The sequence below is a fragment of the Camelus dromedarius genome, chromosome 2, assembly GCF_036321535.1.
Source record: "Camelus dromedarius isolate mCamDro1 chromosome 2, mCamDro1.pat, whole genome shotgun sequence".
In the NCBI taxonomy this organism is placed as follows: domain Eukaryota; kingdom Metazoa; phylum Chordata; class Mammalia; order Artiodactyla; family Camelidae; genus Camelus; species Camelus dromedarius.
This window is the reverse complement of record NC_087437.1, coordinates 61,879,498-61,905,939: the sequence shown is the minus strand read 5'-3', so window position 1 is coordinate 61,905,939 and position 26,442 is coordinate 61,879,498. Positions and strand designations below refer to the sequence as shown.

At 35.2% G+C, this 26,442-nt stretch overlaps 1 protein-coding gene and 1 non-coding gene across 2 annotated transcripts in view; both read right to left on the bottom strand.

Annotated features, from left to right (window-relative positions):
* Positions 1-26,442, bottom strand: part of OSBPL11 (oxysterol binding protein like 11) — a 72,680-nt gene continuing 46,238 nt past the window's right edge. The window contains exons 9-13 of the mRNA XM_010994453.3: positions 20,883-21,381; positions 17,236-17,422; positions 7,490-7,672; positions 4,916-5,069; positions 1-943 (exon numbers count right to left, since the gene is read on the bottom strand). Of these exons, the coding sequence (XP_010992755.1) occupies positions 878-943; positions 4,916-5,069; positions 7,490-7,672; positions 17,236-17,422; positions 20,883-21,381 (1,089 nt within the window). The 3' untranslated portion in view covers positions 1-877. The remainder of the gene's footprint in view (positions 944-4,915; positions 5,070-7,489; positions 7,673-17,235; positions 17,423-20,882; positions 21,382-26,442) is intronic.
* TRNAS-ACU (transfer RNA serine (anticodon ACU)) lies at positions 19,637-19,708 on the bottom strand. The gene has a single exon. It is a non-coding gene; the product is annotated as a tRNA-Ser (tRNA).

The window sequence follows — 26,442 nt, the reverse complement described above, 5'->3', positions numbered from 1 at the left end:
TAAGGAAAACAGTAACAGTTTTATTTTTTAATGTTTGCTATGTTCTTTAATGCCTCAGTTATTGAGAAAGGCCAAAATCTCATCACATTGACATGAACACATTTTAAAAAACTGTCTCTCAAGTGTAATATTTAATAAAACTTGGTACTGAAAAATGTTCTGAAATTTTTCAAGTCAATGTTGTTTTCAAGTATATTAAAATGCTCAGAAGAAAAAATTCTCCATGGTTATAACTCTAATCAATTTATAAATATACTTTTTAAAAGAGAGTTCCAACAGAGGTGGATAGCGGATAAGTTCCTCAGACACAGGCACACAGTCTCTTTGAAGGAACAGAATGCCTTGTTACGACAACCTGGTTGATTTTTTTTTTAACACTGATTTCAGGCACAATGGCTGAAGCCACTTCTGGGTCATCTTCTTCCTCCTCTTGGTTTGTTGTAAGAGTAGTGAATACTTCAGTTATTGACAGAAAGGAAAGCACAAACTCTGAAAGAGATTTCACTTTTCACTATAAAGAAAGCAGAATCACTGAGTTCTCATTGTTGTGTTTGTCTGCTGCCCCCATGCAAAAACAGGGGATTCAAACTTAGCTTTCGGAGCAGGAACTGGATAAAAGATTAATCATCTAATACTTCAGGTGAAAGGTTTGAAGATGCTATTGCTCGCATCACATGAACAGCTTGGTGAGAGGTCCATCGTGCTCCTCCAACACTTTGGTCTGCCGCAGTTCTATGGTGCCCTAATCGGTACATTCATGTTTAGTTAGTTTCAGTCTGTGCAATCAGGAAGCAGGTCAGTCAGTGCAATGACTCCATTCTGGGAGGGTCTAGGGTAAACTGAGAAGTTCATTTGGTCGAGTCTTAGATAGTGTGCGTCACTCTGCTGGTTGTGTTGTTGGAATTATTTTCCAAAGGGGTTTGTGATAAACCCAGCCATCTCCCTGAAACAAGTGGAAAAATAAATTAAAGAAACATTCCTCTAGTATTTTCAGAATCAGTAAACAAAACTAGGTGCAATGTCTTCATTGACATGGAATTCTATCCTCACATTTAAAAATAAGAGTTGTGAAGAAAAAAAAGTCTCTGTGCTTTAAAAAAATAAAAATAAAGTCTCTGTGCTTAAGATATCAAAAAATGTGTGTGGTTCAGCTAGGATTGGGTGAGAAGTTCTGGTCTGGGAAGACCTAGTTTGTGCTCCATGAACATTTCATTTTGCAGAAGTCATCTGTAGCAGTTCTGCCAATTTTGCCAAGATGCTGCAGGTTGAGCCTCATCCACAGAGTGACAGGCAGCAGGTGCAGCACAAAGAAATGCTCACCAATGGACTAGCTGTTCTGTCCTTCTCAAGTCTCTGAGCACTGTTTTCTAGTTCATGCTGACTTTACCCTATTAGTTTTCCCTGGTTCCTATGAACAGAAGGATACTGAAGGGAGATAAAGTTAGAGTCAGAGAGTGAACTAAAGATAGGAGACGACCAAGTGAAGCAAAAAGAGCTCCAGCAAATGCACGAAGCAGCTCAGTGGGGTGGGAGCTTGGCAGAGCTGAAGTCACAGTAGCTAAGGCTGGAGTTCAGTGTTTATGGGACTAAGGAAATTTAGTCAGATTTGAACCTCTGTCTTAACTGCTATATCACCTTCAATTTATTTACATTTAAAAATATTTTTTAATATATTTACCCTACCTTATTCCAAAAATGACTTAAGGCCAGCAATTGTGTGGCTCATAGGGACAAGACTTCTCTCCTTGACCAAACTTTAAAAGTTAGACTCCTTCGTCTCTCTTCTTGTTTATGTCTCATCCTAGCCCTGCTGAGCCCAGTTTTAGCCAAAAAAATCCCGATAAACCAGTTTAATCAAGAATTCCCTCATCTTTGATCTCCAGTCAAACTCTTTTTCCACCTTTGGTATCTAATCAAGTGCCTCCCTCACCCCCGACCCTTGCCCGACACCACCAAGTTCCTCTTAGTAATTTTCCGTCCACTCCCTCACCCTGCGCGTTGGCTATAGGTTCCCACTTATCCCCACATTCAGAGCTGAGTTTAATCTTTCTCCTCTACTGCAGTGGCACAGTGATTTCTCTTTAACAATAGAAATCATTAGGTTGTTTATTATGTTCAATCACCTAGTTGATAACTCGCAACACAAAAGATGTCACCTAACCACATTACAGAATGCTAGGTTTAGAAGATGTGCCATGTGACCATCTCATGTCACCGATGAAGGGACTGAGGCTCTCTCTCAGAAGTGAAATGAGCTGCCCAACTTCACCCAGGAAGGGGCAGAGTTCATTTCAGTGCACCTTCTCTATATTTACCTACATTTTATATATGAGGAAACTGATGTTAAAAGAGGTAAATAAACTATCCAAGGTAAGAGCTGGGGTTCAAATTTAGCACATCTGACTTTAATATGGTCCACTATACTATAAAAGTCTTCCTGCTTGCATTTACATACATCTTAAGAAATTTTAAATATCCACTTAAAAGGATACAACCAATAGTTCCTGATGGATGTCTATACTCACAAAAGGGAGAGAAGGGAAGATCTAACAAACATCAATGAGAAACGGTCAGGAAAAGGTGAGTATTATCAAATGATACTACAAACACTTTTAAGTTCATCTGTATTTTCTTAGGTTATTCTACCTCCTCTTATACCAAGTGACTATTCTCAACCATCTAACCAAAGCCAACTCCTAACTGATCTGTAATTGGTTTGACAGCAATAACGAATGTACCCCACAAGTGGAAAAGCTCTTGTTACTTATAACAATATTTATGAAAACATCTAATATGCACCCAGCACTCTGCTTAGGACCACAGAGGAGACAAAAATCAACTTTTCAATAACATACGATTCTTCTTAGCAAAGAGCCATACATGATGACAATAGCTCTAAACTTGTTATGAACCTTGGGGTACCGGTTTCAGCTAGCTGCCATCCTCCTCAGCCTCGCGTGTACTCTGCAGTGCTTTTTATAGCACATACCATGGTCCTGTCACACAGGATGTAACTTGGCTGCCCCATAGGCTTAGGCAATTAAAAAAATGACATAAATCTAACCCATCTGTTGCACTACTGTGCCATGGCACACCACATCTTACATCTTGCCACCCAAAGGGGCCCAAATCTGAGTCAGCATCTCCAATCTGCTGTTCCATCAGGCAGTTAGTTGAGACTATCTAGGCTGAAAGAAATTCACTGTTGTATTGGGACAATCGCCGTTATCTTGCCACCACTTTCTATATCTGTCTATCCAACATTATAAAGTGTGATAATGGGATTAAGTGGCAGGCTCTTAACAATATTTGTCAAATAAAGAGTAAGTGAGAAGTAGCAGGTTTACATATCATGTTAGCTGGTGCCTATTCTTTAAAATCTTTTAAAATTGGTTGTATTTTTTGCCCACTACAGCTTCATGTTCTCAGCCCCAAGAGGTCTTTTTTTTCTTTTTAATTTTTTAAAATTGAAATACTGTTGATTTACAAAGTTGTGTTAGTTACTGGTGTACAGCATAGTGATTCAGTTATACTTATATATATAGATATATTCTTTTTCATTATAGGTTATTACAAGATATTGAATATAGTTCCCTGTGCTATACAGTAGGACCCTGTCATTTATCTGTTTTATATTGTAGTTGTATCTGTAAATCCCAAACTTCTAATTTATCCCTCCCCATCCTAGAGTTCATTTTTAATGATGTATAGAAATCCTCCCTTAGAAATTTTCCTCTTATAGAATCTGTTCCTGGTATATCTACTTTCTTAGTGAACTTGACATGAAAAAAATCCAAGGTTACCAGATTACAATTTTGCAGAGTTATTACAAAGATTTATCTATTCATACAAAAATGAAGAGTAGTAAAGTGCTTTCCCTTGAATTCCTATCCATAAAAATAGTTGGTATTTATATTAGATACCTGAAGATGGGAAAACTGAAAGCAATGAAACTACTACCATAAACTATGGATTTCTGAAGGTGAGAATTCTACAAAATTCACATTCAAATTATTTTTCCAGATTCTTTCCTGATAGGCCAATATTAAAATTCAATGGGTTTCCTTACACTTGGCTATGGACAAGAAAAACTTTTCTTGGTATCAGCTCTGATGCCTTATTCACCTTACTCTGAATTCTACCACAAAGTAATAAAACCTTTAAATTTAGAAAAGACTTTATAAATCATTTAGTTTTAACTGCAAAACCAGTGAATTAAATTCTCCTATATAAATTGTAGTCTTTTATGTGGGTCTAGTAATTGGGAATACATTACTAAAAAATGTACATTTATTATTCAATTTTTTAAAAATTGTTACATAATTCCTTCTTAAGTTAAGCTCAAAATTTGCTTCCTGACAAATTGGCCTAGCCTGCCTAGGCCTAGCTCAACACTGATTATCTGAAAAGAACTTCTATGTGATAAGCCTATCTATATTTGAAGTAAGGTATAATGAATGGCCCCAATTTTCTGGTTTCCAGGCTAAACACTCCCACTTCATTCTTTTTTCCTTAAACATTGCAAAGATTCTATCCTCTGTGTAGTCAATTAAATTTCTCATGTCTCCCTTAAAATGCAGCCCCTGGAAGCGGACAGAGAGTTTCAGTGTGGTACAAAAGGCAATACATTGTCAATTGCAAATTCTATTACTGTGATTAAAGACTAATGTTAGCATTTTTGTGGCCAATTTAATCCCCTAATCTATTTCATCTGAACTGCTGGTGAACTATTGTACTTCGACAAATTGTGAAAAGTTCATGAAAAAGCTCATGGTTAAGCTGGACTATCTTTACAAATAATGATGTAGCTGGATTGTCTTCAGAAATAATGATGTATAAGTGGTAACAATTCAAGAAAGCCTGCTAAGCTAATGTAGATAATGAGTTTTAGTCTCAACACATGTAGGACATATACCTCTTTAATAAAATACTTGGTTTTCCAAGGTGTGCCTGTTTCAGTACGATGCCTTTCTTCAGTCCTCTGGCGTTCTTCCAGGGTACGTTTATGCTCTGTGGCCTTATCGATTTCACATTCCCTCAGAGAGTCTGTCACATTTTTCCACAATCGCCTAAAATCAGAAAACCACATATTTTACAAATATTCTTCAAAAAAGATAATTAAATAGAACTGATACCTTCAAAATTAAAGGTAATTTTAATAAATTATGTTTCCTAAATCAGATCTGTAGTTCCAAACCTATGAGTTGTAAGAAAACTGACACTATGTTGCTGATGTTAAGTGTCCAAGATGCTGCTGCTTCTGTTTCTTCTTAAACTAAAAATAATTTATATTTTCCCAAGTCACATAATCAAGATTTTTATTTTTAAGAAACTTAGGAAATAACAAGCAAAAAGGAAAATAAATTTTTAAAAAGCTGAAATAAGAGACCACTTCTGCATCTGGACATAATGAAATAATGGGCACTAGATTTACCCTCCTACCTTTAATCAACCAGGAAACCAAACAAAATATAATGAAACAATGGTTTCAGATACTGAACAAAAGGCAGTGCAGGGCAGTGATCCCTGAGAGCAGATGAGGGGAGTCCTATGAACGCTCCAACTCACTAGATGGAGAGAGTTTACAGGCACAGCACAGGGAGGGGGAAGGTCAACAAACTCCAAGTAAGACAAAACTGCCAATACAATTCTTTGGGAGAAGTACAGTCTATTCAACAAATGGTGTTGGGACAACTGGATAGCTACGTGCAAAGGATGACCTTAGACCCTCACCTCACAATGAAACTTCAAAGAAGATGTAAGAGAAAATCTTTGAGACTTTGGGTTAGGCAAGGATTTCTTAGCTACAACACCAAAACCATAATCCATAAAAAAAAATCGATAATCTCAAATCATCAGAACAAAAACTTTTTACTAAAAAAAAACACCATTAAGAAAATGAAGAGATGAGCAACAGACTAGGAGAAAATATTTAAGAAACACATCCCCAGGGGAGGGTATAACTCAAGTGGGAGAGCACATGCTTAGCATGCACAAGATTCTGGGTTCAATCCCCAGTACCTCTTCTAAAAATAAATTAAACCTAATTACCTCCTGCTCAAATAAAAAATAATAAAATAATACAATAATAAATAAATAAAATATTTTAAAAAAGAAACACATACCCAATAAAGGTTTTGTGTCCAGAATTTACAAAGAACTCCTATAACACAATAAGACAACAAACAATTCAACAGAAAAATGCGCAAAAGTTATAAGCACATATTTTACCAAAGAAGATATATAAATGGCTAATTAGCACATAAAAACATGCTCAACATCATTAGCCATAAGGGAAATGCAAATTAAAATTACAATGAGGTACTATTCACACCAGCTAAAATGGGTATATTAAGTAAGACAGGCCCAATGTTGATGAAGATGTGGAGAACTGAAACCCTCACATGTTCCTGGCAGGAATGTAAAATGGTGCAGCCATTGTGAAATATAGCTTGGTAGCTTCTTGAAAAGTTACACATAAGACTATCACGCATACCAGCAATTCCATTCCTAGGTACTTTTACCCAAGAGAAATGAAAACACGTCCACTCAAAGATTTGCATGAGAATGTTCATAGCAGTATTCATCATCATCAGTCCAAAACTGGAAATGTCTATTAGTTGGTGAAAGGACAGACAAAATGTGGTATCACACAACAAAATACCATCAGTAACAAAAAGGAATGAACTACTGATACAAGTTATAGCATGAATGAACTTCAAAAACATGCTAAGTGAAAAAATTCAGGCACAAGAGATCACATACTGTATGATTCCATTTGCTGAAATGTCCAAAGTAAATTTACAAAGATGGAAACTAGGTTCCCTGGGACTGGGGGTAGGAATGGGGATTAACTGTAAATAGGCAGGAAGGATCTTATGGGAGGATGGGAAGATTTTAAAATGGAATAATGGTAATAACTGCACCACTAAGGAAAGTTACTAAAAATCACTGAATTGTATACTTGAAACAGGCGAAGGTTGTATTAGTCTGCCTTTCTAATCAGCAATATCAGAATGCCTATTTGCTAATACTTTTTCCCAAAAGAGATACTATTTTAAAAACTAGTCTTATTAATTTGTATTTCTTTGGATTTTAATTATACTGAACAATTTTCATTTTCTACGGGTGAGTTTTTTTCTTTGTGAACTACCTCTTTACGTCTGTCCATTATTTTCACTGGGCTATCCTTGTTAATAACCTGTAAGAGTTTTTATAGTAAGAATAGTAATTTTTTGCCGATTAAATGTTAGTATTTTTGCCCAGTTTACAAATGCATGATTTTTACTAAAATGTGACCAAGTATCATACAATTTCATAGCTGGTAAGGGGTTTAAGAGCATCAGATCAAACCAACACTTTCAATTTACAAATAAGGAAGCTGATGCAAAGTGGTGAAGTCACTTGCCCAGGATGAGAAGTTAGTGAAGACTCTGGTTAAGATAAAAGGTTTTTAAGTCTTTCCTGGATGGATGTGAGGATGATATACCTGGATTCAAATGGGTCCTGCTTCTCCAGAGGTCTTACTCTTTTCTTCGTTACTGCCAATTTAGTCAAGTCCACATACTTTGTCTCCCCATTGCTGTAAGTGAACTCAAGAACGCTATTCCATTCCCCTTGTACTCTGCATACAACAGTGTTGGTGATGTTGTGCTTTACTTCACCTGTAACCCTAGAAGCAGGCAGGAAAAAAGAAAAAGATATGCTCTAATAAATGATATTGCACTTGTTTGTTGGGGATTCTGAAACCTAACAATGTACTACATGAATTCTGTTTAAATTACACAGCTCACTTCAATTTGTCAGTGCCAAAGTCAGACTCCTTGTAAATCCATAATAGCTTCCTAGACAATTTTTTCAAATAATATCAATTTAATTTTAGAAAGAATATTGGGAATCAAATTAGAGACTTAGTTACCATAAATGATCACAAAGTGTGATAATTAAATTGCTACAAACAAAACTAATATAACATTAAAACTAAGCAGGAATATGAAAAATATTAACATTTCTTTTTTATTACAGTCTAAAAATGTTACAGTATAATCTATTCAACTTTTTTTTTTTAACTAGTCCTGTTAATTTAAAAGTTTAGAGTCCCTATATTTGAAATTCTGGATATATAAATTCTTTATAAAACCACATAAGCTTAATTTTAAATTAAATATAGAAACCACACAAATCAAAGAGGTAGAAAAATATAAAAGATACATTAAAATTTTTAAAATTCTCTTGACAAAACAGAAAAATAAAAAGAGTACTGGTATATAAAAATTACTGCTGGCAACACAAAACCCTGAGAGAACTCAAAACACTACTGTTGTTGAAAGTTTAATGAATTATCTGGTTGTTTTATCAACAGACAGACAGGAGGCAGCTCAAATGGAAGTTGGAATAGAAACAGGTCTAATTATTTTTAAAGAAGAATTTTATGTTCACTGTAGGACACAAACAACAACAGGGTCAGATTAGACAGAGGTTCAGAACTCAGAGAATAGTGGGCAAATGTTAGTGTCTAGTCAGTGTGCCAGGGATTATGGTTTACCTGGATTCAAAACGGAATCCAAAGGACCAAAGCCCAGGTTCAGGTGACAGCTCAGGAACCCTAAGTAGCATTTGTCAATTATAAGGCAAGGGCCTGGGAACCAGAAGGACATAGTTGAATTTAGGGAGTCCATAGTTTTTAATCTGGAGAAGTGAATGCTCTACAAATTCAGAGCTCAAGGCAGAAGTGTAGGAGCCAATAAGCAAATGAACCAGTTCTTAGAGACTAAGATGTACAAGGATTTGGAATCCAAGAGCAGACCAAACATCCAAAATAAAGTTAGGCATAACTGTAGCTCACTGGACACAAAGAACACCATGACCTCAAATCTGCTTGATTACAGCAGGGGTGGGAACTCTGGGTTGTACCTCAAAGCATCTGAACTTAATAACTACACTGCTAAGGGTTTTTGCCTGACTGAATGTTTGTGACATCCATGTTTCCTCTCTAATCTCACTTGCCAACATTGTTTCCTTTCCTGAAATCTTATCTCTAACCAAACAGAATATGAAGAGATGACAGTGAACACTTAATCTCTTCCCTCTTCCAACTGCCCAGAACTATATTCTGCAACCTGAGGAACAATAATCCACTTCTCACTTGATCTCTCTTTTACTGCCACAATCTCTCAAGTTATCATTATCTCCTTCACAAGACTTTCCAGTTAAAAAATAACAAGCCCTAAGGTCCCTGTTCATGCATGCTAGGTTACCCCAGGTCCTGGCTGCTTAGAGCAGCCACACAGCAAGAGCATGGTGATGAGAACTGGAGAAGGAACAAGAACTTAACATGCTTAAGTTGCCATCCTACTCATCTCTAAAGTGAGGATAATTGATAACCAATAAGGCATTTACTCTCTTACTTTCTAAAAACTTGACATCAAGTTGGTTTTTTAGATTGTCTAGACCCTGTCTCTATAGCTATCTGGAATACTAGAAAATCATTGGCTATATTAACTTGGCTTCATATACAAAGCTTTTATTTAAAGATTGAAAGTTAAGACTTTAGCTTTGGGTTTTATTGATGTATATATAAGAAATACAACATGAAGGATAATTACATTTTATGCAGAACTACTGAAAAAGACATTGTCTATTGTATCATTTGGTGCCACTGTATAAGGATACTTGCAACAAATCCCTTCAAAATTTAATACCAGGAAAATAGTCTCTCCTGAAAAAGTGATAGGCTTCCTTTATCTGACAATGAGAAGAATGCTCAGTATCATGTTTCTTTTTTTACTTTAGCAAAAGAGTCAGAATTAAATTTTATTTTGAGGTACAGTATTTACCTAATCCCAGCTTCACAGTATTATTGTCCTTTTCCATTACTGTGGCTGTTATAATAACAGACTTTACTGTCTATTATACATGAGTTTTTTCTAAAAGCCTTAGAAATGCTTTCCAAAGATAGGGTCCTAGATTCTAATACTAGACTAAAAGCTTCTTGAAGGCAGAGATAAGAATGCAGAAAAGTATGTTACTTAGTAGTTAGTAAACATAATCTTAATGACATTATACCACTACATATGTATAAACAATCATTATCCTAAAGTGAGGGTAGAAAATGGGATCAGGAGATGGACAAGGGCATGAGGAATAATTAAGTAGGATTGCTTGGCTCCATCAGGGATAGTTGTGGAAAATGAGGGAGTAAGGAAAGACAAGTGGAAGATAATATATTTATGCCAAATGCAGACAGCAGATAATGTGCTGCTTGATTGCAGATAGCAGTAAAACACTAGGCTATGTCTGAGGAGGGAGGCATGGCCACTAATAAAGGCATGAAAGAAGGCCTTAGTTAAAATATTCTACAAAATCAAAGAAGAAAAGATGATAAAATAGGGAAGCCTGTTTCTAATATGAATCTTTTAAATGAGCTATTAGGTGAAACTACTGGTCTTAAGGGAAATCAGAATGGAAAAAAATTAGGAAACTGGAGTAAACCAAAAGTACACTTCCAAATAACAAGAAGATCCAATGCTTGTGGCCTTATGGATAGGTAAAAAGTAAGAAGGGAGAAAAGAAGCCAATTTAAGTAAGAAATTCAAAGACATAAGATGGCAAATACAATGACTGATCATTAACAATTCAAGGATATCTATCTGAAATTTAAGGAGTCTTAAAAAAAAGTCAAAATATGAAAACCAGGTATCAAAAGCCAGTAAGGCTTTTGGAATGCTTGCTTTTGGATGCTCCTTCCCTCTTAGGAAGCCAGTTGTCAGATGGGAGAAGCTCCAGTCATGTGGGAAGGTGCATGTAGTCCTTCTGAATTACAGCGTCAGCTGAGCTCCTAGTCAGCAGGCAGACCTACTGCCTCCCATGTGCGAGCTGCCTTGGGTATCCAGCTGGCTCAAGCCCTTAGATGACTGATACCCCAAACAAGGTCTAACCACAACCACAAGATGCCATGTGAGAATCACCTGGCTGAGCCAAGTCAATCCACAGAACTGTAAAAGTAATAATAAATTGCTGTTTTAAGCACTAAGTTTTAGAGAGGTTTATTCCCAACAGGAGATAACCAGGACTCATTCAAAGTTATCTTAGATGCCCCCTCTATTTCAGGCTGGTTACTTCTTAAAGTCTGTCAATTCTGAATGCCTAACTGGTCTCCCAACTTCTAATATCCCCTCACTCCTCTGCCCCCAATCTAATCTTCACCTGCCATAAGACTGATCTTTTTTAAAATACAGATTTAAAATCTATCACCTCCAGATACAATACCACTCATGTTATATTCCTGTAAATACTGTACAGCTTGAATCTAAAACAAACAAAAAACAAATGCAAATTGAGATGCATTCAATAAAACTGGCCTGTATTCTTCAAAAATGTCAATGTCATAAATGACAAAGAAAGGCTGAAGAAATACTGTGGATTATAGGAGACTAAAGGGATATAACAATAAAATGAAATGCAAGATGCTAGGTCAGGAGAAAAACATTGCTAATTAGTGGGCCAATTGACAAAAATTTAATATGAATTATATATTAGATAATAGTATTATACCAATGCTACACTTCCTGAATTTGACAACTATTCTGTGATTATGTGAGAGAATTCCTTGTTCTTGGGAAATTCTGACTAGAGTATTTTGGGGTAAAGTGTCATGATGTCTTTAACTGTCAAATGTTTCAGGAATAACAGTAACAACAATGACAATAAAGTATGTGTGTATAGAGAGAAAGATAGATTTTGATAAAACTAATGTAGCAATATATTACCAACTGGTAAATCTAGGCAAAAGAGACATGAGAGTTTTTACAACTCTTCTGTGGGTTTGAAATGATTGCAAAAGAAAAGATGAAAATAGAAAAAGAAAAGCAAAAGAAATAAAATATATCATTAAATGTTTGAAAGCTTAATTGGCTCCCCATTGCCTTCAGAATAGAGATCAAATTTATCAACAAAAAAATATCACTAAACATAATATGATGGGAATGTTAAGCCTGTCATGGAAGGACACCTGAAGCCCTATCCTTTCAAGTCCCTCCAACTCTTAAAATAGATTCTATACCAGGAAAATTGTGTATATAAAGTAGTTACATAAATGAAAACATTTTTATATAGAAGGGCTGTGAAAACTACATAGGGAGAAGAAAGGCACCATAGAAATGGCCACCTCCCCCAACTGGCCAACCTGCATACTAATCCCGCAGATCTGCTCTCTGGAGCTGCCCCTGGAGATCCAGCCAGCGGTGGGCCTTGGGCTCCTCAGCACATCTCCATTTTGCTTGCTTACTGCTCTGCCTGCCCCCAGCAGGGAACACAGAGTGAGACAGACAACAGCTGAGTTCTTAACAGTGCAGACCCAGGAAGTCCAAGGATGTGCCTATGGGCTTCATCAGGAAGAATGGGTACTGCTGACCATTAGAGAGACTCAAACAGAACTGTGACACTGAAGGCTGCGGCAACCTAGTCTCTATGAGGCATGAGCTCTGGAAACCAGATATGATTTCCCTATTGGGGCAAAGAAGGGCTGTGAAGGGAAGAAAGGATATTTCCAAGGCATAAGTCTAGGAAATGAAGAGAGACTTAAAGACTAAGAGAAAACTTCTATGCAGGATATTTGCAGCAACTATCTAAATGTCATGGCAATGATAAGATATCAGGGGTGAATTCTGATTTTCCACATTAAGGTAGTCCTGGCAATATGATAAATTATAGCTTATATGTATTATTAGAATTTAAGGCACTGGTTCAGGACAAAAATTTGGATATTTTGCATCTAGTAAAAAATTTCACTGAGCTCAAAACTACTCTGTTTTTATAAAGGGACATTTGAAACATAATAAAGACTTACAAATTAATCAGAGGGGCAGGGTATAGCTCAGTGGTAGAGTGCTTGCTTAGCACGCACAGCATGCATGAGGTCCTGGGTTCAGTCCCCAGTACCTCCTCTAAAAATAAATAAATAAGCCTAATTACCTACCCACCCCCCCAAAAAACACACAAAATAAATTTTAAAAATTAATCAGAATAGCTATTATATAGTTGAGCTGTTACAAAAGAAGAAAATTCTGAACATGCAATCAGATAACATTATGTGTACTAGATATGGAATAGGTTTCAACTGAAGACTATCAGAATTCATATATACAAATACAAATGAATGCATGTGGGCAAACCTTTAACAGCTTCTTATTTCCTTCTCAGTAGTGGAGATTTAATATTAGAAAGGAACTCTCTGAATCATAATGAACATGGGAAAGTTTCCACTCATGGCTCAACATCAGCTCAGCGTGTGACAACTCATATGGATAGAATAAATACAGGAAAGCCTGAAAAAGGATTTTATCTCTTAGCCAACCCAAGGAAGTTCACAGAGGAGAGAAACCTTATAATGAAAAATGATGATTTCAAAAAAAGCCCACAGCCATTATTTGCTTATTATAAACATGGGAGAACTCACACTGGAGAAAAACCTTTATTAATCATTCATATCTTAAAAGGCACAAGAGACACAGTAGAGGAAAACTGTATGAAGGCAAACACTGTGAAGTAACTCTCCATAACCTTTCACTCCTTAAACAACATGAAAGAATCCATACCAGAAAAACCTCTATGAATGCTATCAATGTGGGGAAGTCTTTAGTCACTACTTGACTTGGATAACACAAGAGAATTCACACTGGAGAAGGACCCTACAAATGCAGTAATTGTGAACAAGATTTCAGCCAGAGCTCTAACTTAACTGATGTCAGAAAACTTCTAGAGGAAAATACTATTTTTGTAATCAATGTGGACGAGCCTTAAGCTGGAGCTCTGGCCTTAGTGTACAGAAGACAATTCATACTGGGAAGAAATCCTATACACATAATGAATGGGAGCAAGTGCTTCACAGGAGAAAAACTCTTGACGAGCACCAGAGAATTCACAGAGCAGATACAAGTGGAATTCTCAATGTAGTAAATATGCAGAGAGCACACAATAGCTGTTTTCAAACCTCTGAAGGTTATCCTAGAGGAGAAAGGGGGTATCAATTTTATGAAAATCCAAAAATATCAACTCAAGGGTTCATATCGAAGAAGTTAACCAGTAGCAGATCCAAAGATCACTAAGAATAGCTACAATTTGATAAGGTGGACTAGACTATATCTTCAAGAAGAAAGAAACTCACACTTAACTATATTTCCCAAGAAAAATATGCAGTATTTACAGATCACATACTACTTACATAGCACTGCATAGATGTAATGGAAGGCCCAAAACAGTACAGGTCTGTCAAAAGCTTACAGCCACATTGAGGGAAATAAGACAAACAATCAAGATAATAAGTCTGTGTATATTAAAAATGCTTTTATAGATGAGTTCTGTTGGAGTCAAGTAACACATATACACGTTTACATTCACGTGCGCACACACACAGATACTCTAAGAGTGAAGTTTTAGGGACCAGAAATAATAAAGTCAATTAATCTACTACAACAGAGGCAAGAATATACAATGGAGAAAAGACACTCTCTTCACCAAGTGGTGTGGGGAAAACTGGACAGCCACATGTCAAACAGTGAGATTAGAACATTCCCTCACACCATATACAAAAATAAACTCAAAATGGTTTAAAGACTTATATGTAAGACTTAAAACCGTACAACTCCTGGAAGAGAACATAGAAGAAACACTCTTTGACATAAATCACTGTAATATTTTATTGGGTAAGTCTCCTAAGCAAAAGAAATAAAAGTAAAAATAAATGAATGGGACTTAATTAAATTTAAAAGCTTTTGCACAGCAAAGGAAACCATCAACCAAATGAAAAGACAACCTACAGAATGCGAGAAAACATTTGCAAATGATATGACCAACAAGCGGTTAATATCTGGAATATACAAACAGCTCGTATAATCCAATATAAGAAAAACAAACCACCCAATCAAAAAATGGGCAGAAGATCTGAATGGACATTTTTCCAAAGAAGACATACAGATGGCTAACAGGCACATGAAAACATGCTCAACATCACCAACCATCAGAATAGTGCAAATCAAAACCACAATGATCACTATCTTGTAGTAACCTATAATGAAAAAGAACATAAAAACGAATATACGTATGTATATGTATGACTGAAACATTATGCTGTACACTAGAAATTGACATCACACTGGAAACTGACTATACTTCAATTAAAACAAAACAAAAAACAATAACAACAACAAAAACCTACAGTGAGATGTCACTTCACACTTGTCAGAATGGCTATCATCAAAAAGTCTACAAATAAATGTTTTCAAGGATGTGGAGAAAAGGCAACATTTGTACACTGTTGGTGGGAATGTAAACTGGTACAGCCACTATGAAAAATAGTATGGAGCTTCCTCAGAAAACTAAAAATAGAACTACCATACGATCTAGCAACTCCATTCCTGGGTATATACCCAGAAAAAATGAAAACACTAATTCAAAAGGATACATGCACTCCAATATTCATAGCAGAACTACTTACAATAGTCAAGACATGGAAGCAACCTAAATGTCCATCAACAGATGATCTGATTAAGAAGATGTGTTATATATAGATAAGCAACAAAAATACACTGTATAGCACAGGGAATTATTGCTATTACCTTGTAATAACCTATAATGGAACATACTCTGCAAAAATACTGAATCACTGTGCCACACACCTGAAACACAATATTGTAAATAAACTACTCAATTCTGAAAAAAAGAAATTCATCAATATCATCAACAATAAAAAGTGCTGGATTTGGAAAATTTATCACTGTAGTTGTTTTCCCATAAGCATTTTACTCAATTACGTACTTTAAAGTAATGCTTTTACCAATGCAGGAATGTTACGGGGATATAGATTTCAACTCTAATTTCATGGGGATATAGATTTCAACTCTAATTTCATATAAATAAGGGGAGTCTGGAAATGGAAAGGGTTGCCTCACGCATTGTGAGTTCTGTATCAATAGTGTACCAACACATTGAACAAATCAGTTATCAGGCATGTTGCACAGGGATTTATGCACCTAGCAAATGTTAGACTTGTAAAGCCCCTTCTAATGATAAAGTTTGAATCCTGTGATCAGTATGGTGAAAAGAGTAGGTAGACACACAGATAACAAAGTGTGAACCATAATAACACCTCCTCTTAGGGTAAAAGGTGACTGACAATCTCTAGTGGTTCTGTTTGGGTGATTAGTTTTATTCTGTTTTGTTTTGTTTTGTTTTGTTTTTAATTCTCTGCTTCAGTGTCTCGAAATCCATATTTTTAAAGGCCCATTCAATGCCTTGGAGCCAATAAATCTTTCTTTCCACTTCTAAGATTACTGAGTACCAGTGGTCTGGTGAAGAAGTAAAATAGCCATTGAAATTAGAAGTCTCATACATGACTGAAGGCAGCGCATTTTGGTATAAACATGTAAGAAAAATGTTTGGCAATAATAAAGTTAAATTCTCATTCCCTACAACCTAGCAATTCCACCCCCAGGTATCTACCCAACAGAAATTCATACATATAGTCACCAAAAGTATACAAGTTGATTTGGAGCCATTTCAAATAGTGCCATTTGAAATGACTCCAAATCAACTTGTATACTTTTGTGTGTATGTTATTCTTCAATAAAAACTTTGTAGGAAAAGAAAACTTATCCCTACTTCAAGACAGACAGAATAGACATCAAAGGCTTAAGGAAAGAGCCAGTATCACTTTGAGGATCCTATTAGAAAATGTTTCTTCATGTAGGTGGGTGATCTGGACAAGTGCTGAAGAGACCAACAACCCACTAAAGGGGTATTATAATAACTAGCCAGTTCCTAGATGGAATTAGCACAAGGCCATCATCCAATATTGGTGCCTAGACACACTGGCCCCCATCATTGTGCTTCCTGAATTATTTCTTACAATTAGATGTATTTTCACCCTAACCTGTAGCAATACTACCTCCCCTGAGGTCTGGATCCAAGTCTGTATTCCTTTAAAGGCAGAAATTGGGCCAGAAACCACATATTCATTTATTGTAAGTTCTAGTTTACAAGAGTAGATAGATGTCACTATTTTTAAAACCAGATCATGATTTCCAGGATGCCTTCAAAGATCAAATATGTTAAACAAAAAGTAAACATGAGTAAAAATCCAACCCCCTTTCACATAAAACTAAGCAGAAAAAGGGTAAGGAGTTATAATATAAGATCAAACTGACAGAATTTAAGAACCAGGTATCAAAATATTCTTACCGGTGCAGTTTGCCACCATAAAAAGGCTTAGTATGAAAAGTGATGCTGGCTGAATACCCAGTTTTTGCACAGTTGACACTGACTTTGCCACCTAGTTCTACCCAAGGAACAGTTAAAATTGACCGGGCATATGCACAAGGTAGAGAAAATGTATACTCTTCTCCATGCTCCAGTAGACTGAGGATACCTGAATGTGAAAACACGAAAGTGGTTAACATTTTTAAAAAAGGGAGAGAGAGAGAGAGAGAGAAAAAGAGAGAGAGAGAGAGAGAAGAGAGAGAGAGAGAGAGAGAGAGAGAGAGAGAGAGAGAGAGAGAGGCAGCTATGAAAAATCTGTATTAGATTTTCTCCTGCCTGGTAAATAAACGTCATAATTTTGCTTAAATTTTCTTTTGGTTTTGGATGAAATTGGCTTCAAGGTTACTTTCATTATGATCTTACTATCCCTTTGGAGATCATGGGACCAGAAAATGTTACAGTGGAAGCAGTTTAAGAGTTCCCTCTAATGCTCCTAAAAACAAAATAAAACCTTGAGATAGAATTTAGGTCCATGCTATACTTTATTATCATAAGACCTGATCATTAGTTAGTACTAGTAAGTTTTTAAGCAGTTTTTGGAATAACTAAATATCTAATTTATAGAGTCATAGACCTAATCTCAAATGGTTTGATGGGGGAGAAGGGAGAAGTGCTCTTCATTCTATTTTATGCATATTAAAACATAAACCAAAGGCATAATAATTTTGCTTGCCACACTCTGAAATATGTAAGGTGAAGCTACGAGAGAGAAGTGGTAGTTTTCAAATATTATTCTAATGGGGCTTGTTCCATAAACAACATGTAAAAAAGGGAATTACATTAATGAATAATCAATCTATTCTAGATAATTAAGGGACACTAAGGAGACTGAGCTATATTACTAACCTAAACTCATTACCTAGTTTACCATAAAAACAAATACTGAACTGGATACGTGCTACTAGTCTGGATACTTGCGGTATCTCTCTCCTAACGGATGCTCATTAAGAATTATGCTGGGTTTTTTTGGGTGGCGGCTAAATTTTAGTTTTGTAACACTTATGAAGACAGTGTATGATAAACAATTTAATAGAATAAACATGATTTCACATATGCTCCTGGTAAACACACACTTTTTTCCTTTATAAAATAGCTTTCTTAATTATGAAATACTTCAGACAGAAACTAGAGGGCAAAACATCTGTGCATTTAAGATCTAGATTTAACAAATGTTAATGTTTGCCTTGTTGACATCAGATATTTTTTAAAAAACAGGTACAGTTAAAGCCCCTTTTTGTGTTTCCCTGCACTCATTCTCCCAACTCCCTTGCTCCATAGAACTGGCACTCTCAAGTTGGTAAGTATCTTTCTCATCCAGACTTCTGGTTCTTAGGAAGTTTCTATGTCATCATAAAAAAGACATTTTTGTTCGACGTACTTGGAACTTTGTATAAATGGTATTAACTGCACCTATCATTTTGCAGCTTGATTTTGTCACTCAACACTGCTCTTGAGATTTATTCATGAGGCTATATATATGGCTCTTGAAGAACAATGTTCTTAATATTCTCAAATCAGGGCAAAAATTATGATAAATATTTTAATATAGTCAATCTTTAGGATAAACAAATGGACAAACTGAGATTCTAAAGCAGGCTACTTTGCATAAAGCAACACCAACTATTTTTTGTACTGTCTTTAACAGTTTTCACAAAGGGCAACAATAAATCAAGAATTATTGAGCCCTTTGAAAAGGAACACGGTTCTGGCACTAATATGCTTATATGTAATGGGAGTTGTCAGAATACCTACAGATAACACACTTGGTTATATTTCAAGTATTTAATAATAACTGTTGATTAATTCTAAGTTGGAAAGAATATCATGTAATTTTCTAAAAACATGTGATCTTATAAACTGGATTTATGATCTTTAATTTCTAAGAATATATTTAACATATATTTAACTTACACTATGGAATTTAAGATCTAAGAAATATAGAACCAGTTCCTAATGAATGGGAAAAAAAGACTAGTTAGGATAACTGAAATTCAAAGAATTCTAAAATCCCATTTATCTAATAATTAAACAGAATTTTCCCCCATAAAAACATGGCTGCTAACAGAAGCAAAGTAAAGTGTCAGAAGTTCCATTCCCTGATTTAATTTCTGTTGAGGGTGCCAATAGCAGTTTAATTTTTAAAAGGAAAACCCATGAGTACATAATTAACACTTAAATAATCAAATTAACTATCGTATACCTCTTTCACAACTATGGTTAAGATATAAATGCTTTCCCTCATTTCTTGAGGTATTTCCTTTCTTCTTTTTAAATTAATTTTTTGAAGGGTAATTAGGTTTGTTTGTTTGTTTGTTTGATTTAATGGAGGTACTGGGGATTGAACCCAAGACCTCGTGCATAGTAAGCACACACTCTACCACTGAGCTATAACACCCCTAAAGTATTTCCTTTCTTGGATTGGGAGAAGCTACCATTACCAGATACTTTCCGTTTCATGAACTGATGATAAGAGTAACTGTCCTCGGTGAGTGTGTCAAAGAATGAGGGTCTAAATCTGACAATGCCTTAATTTTTTCTCTTTTTTCTTCTTTTCTCTTTTCTTTCTTTTTCTTTCTTTCTTTCCTTTCTTTCTTTCTTTTCTTCCTTCCTTCCTTACTTCCCTCCCTCCCTTCCTTCCTTCTTTCCTTCTTCCTTCCTTCCTTCCTTTCTATATGCTTTAACTTTTATGATCCTGAACATATCCTATCACCTCTAGACTTCAGATTCTTCATCTCTAAAATTAGTAAACTGATTTCGAAGAGCCTACAGCTAATTTTATAGAGCTTATAACTGGAGGTAGCAAACTTTTATTAATAAAATATTTTCTAGCGTTACAAAAGTTTTAATTAGTTTGAAACATTATCTGGAAATTGGTAAGACATATTGCAACAGATGTTAAAAATGAAGAAAGCTGAAAAGGGGGCTAAAATATTTTCTTCACATTTAAAATAATACAGTATCAAAATGTTAGTCACAGACTTAATTACACCATGCTTACACTGTAAGTTTATGTTGAGAACAAATTATTCTATGCACAAGAGTGTTCCTTTAACATTAAAACGGCAGTTTTTTTCTGCCATTGTATTTTCATTAACTCTGCAATGATTTCTGTAGAGATTTTTCGTTGTTGTTGTTAGTTTTTTGTATTTTTAGCCAAAAAACACTATATTTCCTTACATTGTTTTTCATAATCACTTGCTGAAGTAGAATGAAAAGTTTGACAATATGTTTTAAAATATTCTATGAATATCTCCTATGAAATACAAGATGTAGATATAAATTTACCTAGAAGATATTTCTTGAGCACTTTTTATAACTTTTATAATAGTTTTTATAGTAATTTTCCAAATTTTCTACAATAAAAATAATTCACATTTAAAACCAGAAAAAATAATGTAAAAAAAATTTATTTGTTGATAGATATGCCCCTCCCCTTCCACCAGCATTCTGGAACTTACTAGGAACTGGGAAAAAAAAGTAGTACATATAACAGTTCAAATTTATAATTAATATTTATATTTAAGATTATAGTTTGATATTAAAAATTGGAAAGTAATTTTTCTACTTACCTTCTCCAATCATCGTCACGCCTATCGACATGCCTAAGAATTTACTCTTAGTCCACACGTGCGCATTTACACACATCTTCCTTTCTGCACATTCTGCATAAAATCCGGAGACTGGAGGATGATGGGAAACCTGCTCAGCAACAAATCTGACTGTATAACAGTCTGATCCAACTTGGCTCAAAGCCTCCTCTGATGGAGGAGCATGATTTGCAACAGCCTGGGTGGAAGAGCTGCTAATACCACTGGATGCTACCTCGCTTTTTGGCATCCTCCAAGAACAGTGAAATGTTTCTCCAATGATAGGATTGTACGGTTTCTTAGCAATGGCTCCCTTACGGCCTTCATGAAATGAGGTAAGGTAGTACTCAACAAAACGAATCATTCTGTCCTCAGCTGTAGCTCCATTAGTGATGGCTATAAATAGGTCTGGATGAGACATAAAGTCTGCATACATTTCCAGCAAGGAACGCTTCTCTAGGATAAATGTAGGAAGCACCACCTAAAACAACAACAACAGTAACAAGTCAACCAAACAGGGCAATACAAAAAAATTATTAATATCTTCAGAGAACTGAGAAGATAATATACATTAAACAAGAAAGTTTTTTAAAAAGAAAATTCAGAAATATTTAAAGCATGATAGCCAAAACTAAAACTTAAGAGAAGGGTTAGAGGATAAAGGTGAGGACCTTCCTGGTCTGGTCCTCTATTCTTCTGTGAGATTTCTGTTTCCAAGTCTGTTTCTTTAGTTTGGTCTTTCTATTTCTAATGAAACGTCTTCTCAGAGACCTGGTATATCTGTAGACAACTATTCTTATCTCTGAAAACATTTCCTTCTAGATGGGCATTAGAGTCACAAAATAAAAGTGCTTTGTCTCATTAAAAAAATAAGGAAATGAAAGCCTTTTCAAACAGTTAAGATTAAACCCCAGTTCAGAACTTCAACAGGGTCAGGTAAAAGGAGAAAAAAATCCTCAAATTCTTAGATTGGATAAAAGTATCAAAAGGGAAATGGTGGTAAAGTTTAAAGTAAAAGTTAGCCAGGCTTTTTTTTTCTCCCTTTCCTACTTTAAAAATAAATTGTGGATGACTGATTGAGATAGGAGATATGAGAAAAGGCAATACACGCCACTCCTTGAGAATAGACTAAAGAGATCATTGACCAAAGCAAAACTGTAATTTGTATTTAATTTTAAGCACAAGAGAACTATTTCCAAGAAGAGAGCTTTTGATACTTAAAGTCCGCTAAGTATAACAAAGACTAAACATTTTACTTAAAGCAGAAAATGGGGAGGTACTGCAAACTGATTCAACTCTTTGAGAAAACAATCTGGCAATATCTTTCAAAAGCTTGAAGATGTTCATATCCATTTAGCCTAGTAACTATTCTTCCAGGAATCTAGTCTTAGAAAATAATACAAATGAAAGAAAAGAAATATGCAAATAAAGTTAAAACAGTGTATGTTTTTAACTGTGGTTCTAGTTAACTTAAATACAGAAATTTCTCTTAATGGACTATTATAGTTATTTAAAAAGATGATTATGAAGATGATACAAGTAATGCAAAAGACACTGATGTTTCAGTTTCAGATGATATACTGAACCCATACATCTTAATTTCACTTTCTATTGAAATTCTATTAAAATTTTATTAAATAAATATAAAGGCTAACCTAGAGATATCAGGAAAGTAGACAAAAAGCAACAAAATTTTGGGAGTTAAGTAGAAAGCTGACTGCTTAAGCAGTATTTTACTACGGATTCCTGAGAGGTTCAAGAACTGTCAGTATCAGGTACCACTGGATGGGGGGGGGGGGTCAGAATGCTAAAATAAAGATGACTGAATGAAATCTGTGTGCAAAGCAATTGATCCCTAAATCCCATTCCAATCTCCATACTGTTGGTAACTGCCCTTCTTGCACTTCAGCCAAAGTCTAGAGGTTTAATTTCTGGAGAGTGAAAGAAGGTGGCTTCTTCTCTAGACTAGGGAACATCAGGGACTTCTAAGAGTGGATACCATATGATAAAAGTATGAAGTAACCCTATATAAATTAAATGTTAACTACTAAGACCCTTTCCAACCCAGCCCTCTTTACTTCCCTAACTCCTAGTTGCTTTACCTACTAAGCAGGAAATTAGAAGAATTTTCTTCTGGGGAAATTTGACTAACTCTAGAGGAAAAACCTAGTGATAATAACACCAGGTTCCCAAACAAAACCAGATTACCCAACACTCAAAAGCAAATGAAAAGAACATCTGGACATGTTCAAAACTTAAAATCAGGTTTTTAGTTCCCCTACACTTAGTCATGAGCAGAAATCTAAGAAACACCAGATCTCTGAGAACATCTCTAATTAGGAATATAAAGACTCAAATAAAGAAATAGAGTTGAAAGAAACAGAAATCTCACAGGATGAACTAAAAAACAAAAGACTTAAAAATAGTATCTTCAGAGGATTGAGAAGATATTACATACATGAAACCCGAATGCTTATTGAAAAAGAAAATTCAGAAAAATTTAAAACATGATAGCAAAAGTTAAAACTCAAGAGAAGGGTTAGAATATAAAGGTGAGGAAATCTCCCAAAACAGAGGAGAGAGAAAGAAAAGAGAAAAACAGAGGACCAGACCAGGAAGCCCAATAGCCATGTAGTAAGGATTTCAGAGAGAAGAGGAAAAAATGGAGATGAGAAAATCACAAATGAAATAATTCAAGAAAACTTCAGAGAACGTAAAAATATAAATTGTCATATTGAAAAAGCCCACCAAATGTCCAGAGACAATGGATATAAAGAATCCTATTCCAAGATATATCATTGTGAAATTTCAGACTTTTGGGGACAAAGATTCCAAACAATTTCAGAGAGAAAAACAAACAAAACATATCACAAACTAAAGGTCAGGAACTAGGATGACTTTAGTCTTTTCATCAGAACCCTAGAGCAAGAAGGCAATATTCTAAAAGAAATTTATTTACAAGATAAGAAGTCTATCCATATTAGCAATCAAACACGAAGACAAAATGAAGACATTTCAGATACACATTTTCACATTTTGCCTCCCACAAACCTTTCTTAGAACTTAAAGGAAGATTGGCTCCCCTAAAATGAGAGGCAACCAAAGAAGAAGAAAAGAGTTCAGAAAACCGACCTAGCACAAAAGAAAAGTGAAGAAAATCCCAGGAGAACAATGAAAGGACATCCCAGGAAGAAAGCTGTACAGTAGACACAGGGAAATCGGTCCAGATTAGAGTGATGTTATTCAAGAGACAGACATATTGAAACTGTCATCCTTGGACTTCACGCTGCCATTGTATCACCTTTTTAAACCCGAGGACAGAATGCCCTAGTGAAACTCGTCCCAGTTGTATCTGTATGTGGCTTGTGTTGACCATCTGTTGATGAAGTGCCTACTTTCCTCTCCATGTCCTCCTGTCTGGATTGGCTAAAGACACTCATTTCACCCATAGACATGTTCTGGCTTCAACCTACTCCTCAGAGTTGGAGGTAGGTCCCAGTTTGCTTAAAAGCAGAAAATACTAAGACAGCTCACTCTCCCTGCCCACATTCCTAACGGATGTCCAGTACCTGGCTCATACCAAACTCTGTGAGCTGAATATTTCACAGGACTCACTCACAACTATAGGTTCTGATTTCTGAAAGGGCTCTTCTAAGCTTTCTCAATAATTTATAAGAAGCTGAAGCCAGAGACTCTGTTTAGTTTCTCCTATCCTGAAAGCATTCTTCTATGAATGGTAATATAGCCCTTTCCTTATACAGCTACACTTGTACTGGCTATTCACTTTCTTCTAAACTAAGTAACATTGTTATGGGGTACATATGTAAGTGGCGAAACTATCAAGAAAAGTAGGGGGATGATTAACACGAAAGACAAGTAGGTGGTTACATGTGGGAAAAAGTAGAAGACTACAGCTGGAAGGGGCACTCAGAGAGCTTCCAAGATCTGGCAATGTCCTATAACTTAATCTGAGAGGTGGGTACACAGGTATTTGTTTTACCATTGTTCTCTGAACTGTTTGTATGCATTCTATTCAGTCTTTTGTGTGTGTATTTCACCAAAAAAAGGATATTAACTGAAAAAAAGGAAATATAACAAGATTGAACATAAAGTATAATTATAAAGAAAAATTGGAATGCAATCTCAAAAAGTGAAGGTTGTGTTGTTAGGGTGGTGAATTACAGATTTTTTTCCTTTTACTTTTCCAAAACTGTCTCTGAAGTGTTTAATTATACTAAATTCATAATATTATTTTCAAAGAACAAAATAAGCTGTGGGGAAAATATATTTGACTTATTTACAACACGCAGGCCAGGTCCGTGGTTATGGTCTTTGGTGCTGTAGTGTCTGGAATATGAGAGGCACTTGATAAATATTTCGTGTATCAGTGTCATTGTTAGATAGGACATGTATATGACTGCAGTTTGTCACCAGGTTCTTTAATGTTGCTCAAACAGTACCATTCTTTCATTTATTTTATTTGATTTTTTAATTGTTTTATTTATTTATTTATTTATTTATTTATTTATTTATTTATTTATTTATTTATTTACTTTTTTTTAGTACCATTCTTTTAAATGTTATACTAATGTTCATAATTTGTGATTGGTTAATGTTAATGATTTTAAATTTAAATATAAGAAATATGTATTTTTTAAGTTAACAATGCACAAATGTGGGGAAGCTATATTAAATTTGTTATTCATGTCAAGAGAGACTTCACCATCTGGATTACTATCACAGCACATTCTTTTCAAATGTGCTTATGCCTCATCAACCCCAACAATGTTCTTATGCCTTATAAACCTAAATCTACTAAGGAACAGCAAACATCATAATAACCAAATAAACTCCTAAATGGCTACTCATTTTAACCAATTTTACAATGAATAGTATTTTCTGAACCTCTAATATAAAAATATTTCTAGAATAGAAATGATACCCAGCTGAAATATTGAGGTTAGATGAAAGATGGATGGTTAAATGGGTTTCTTTATCTACTCTTAAAACGTCTGGTTCTTAGTAGACTATTAATTCAATCAATTTACTTAAAAATCCTCCTATAATCACTCCAATTCTAAAAGAAAGAAGTGTGTTTTTGATTTTGAAATGCCTCAAAGTGAATGTTAAAGGCAAAATGCTTTCTGTTTAAGTTACATTTTCAGGTGTGTAATTCATTGGAATCAAACAACCTTTTAATTTACACTTCACTACCTTTGCTGGCATCAAAAACCTCAATTTGAAATATACCTCCTGAAGTCAATTTTGAAATCCCACATTAATGCAAAATAGTGTCAGCAGTAATTCAAAGTATATAGTCCCACAGTACTAAATGTTTGACATACATAGGTCTAGAAATTCCTTGGTTTTTTAAATCAGTGTCATGGATTGTTTAAATAAATTAAGGCACACTAATTACAGATAAACTGGGAATGCGGAAGACTGGCCTAAAACTAAAAGTATAGATCAGTGCTTCTTAAACTTTAATGTGAGTGTATGTGTGTGTGCGTATATACATAAACCACACGGGAGTCTTACTGAA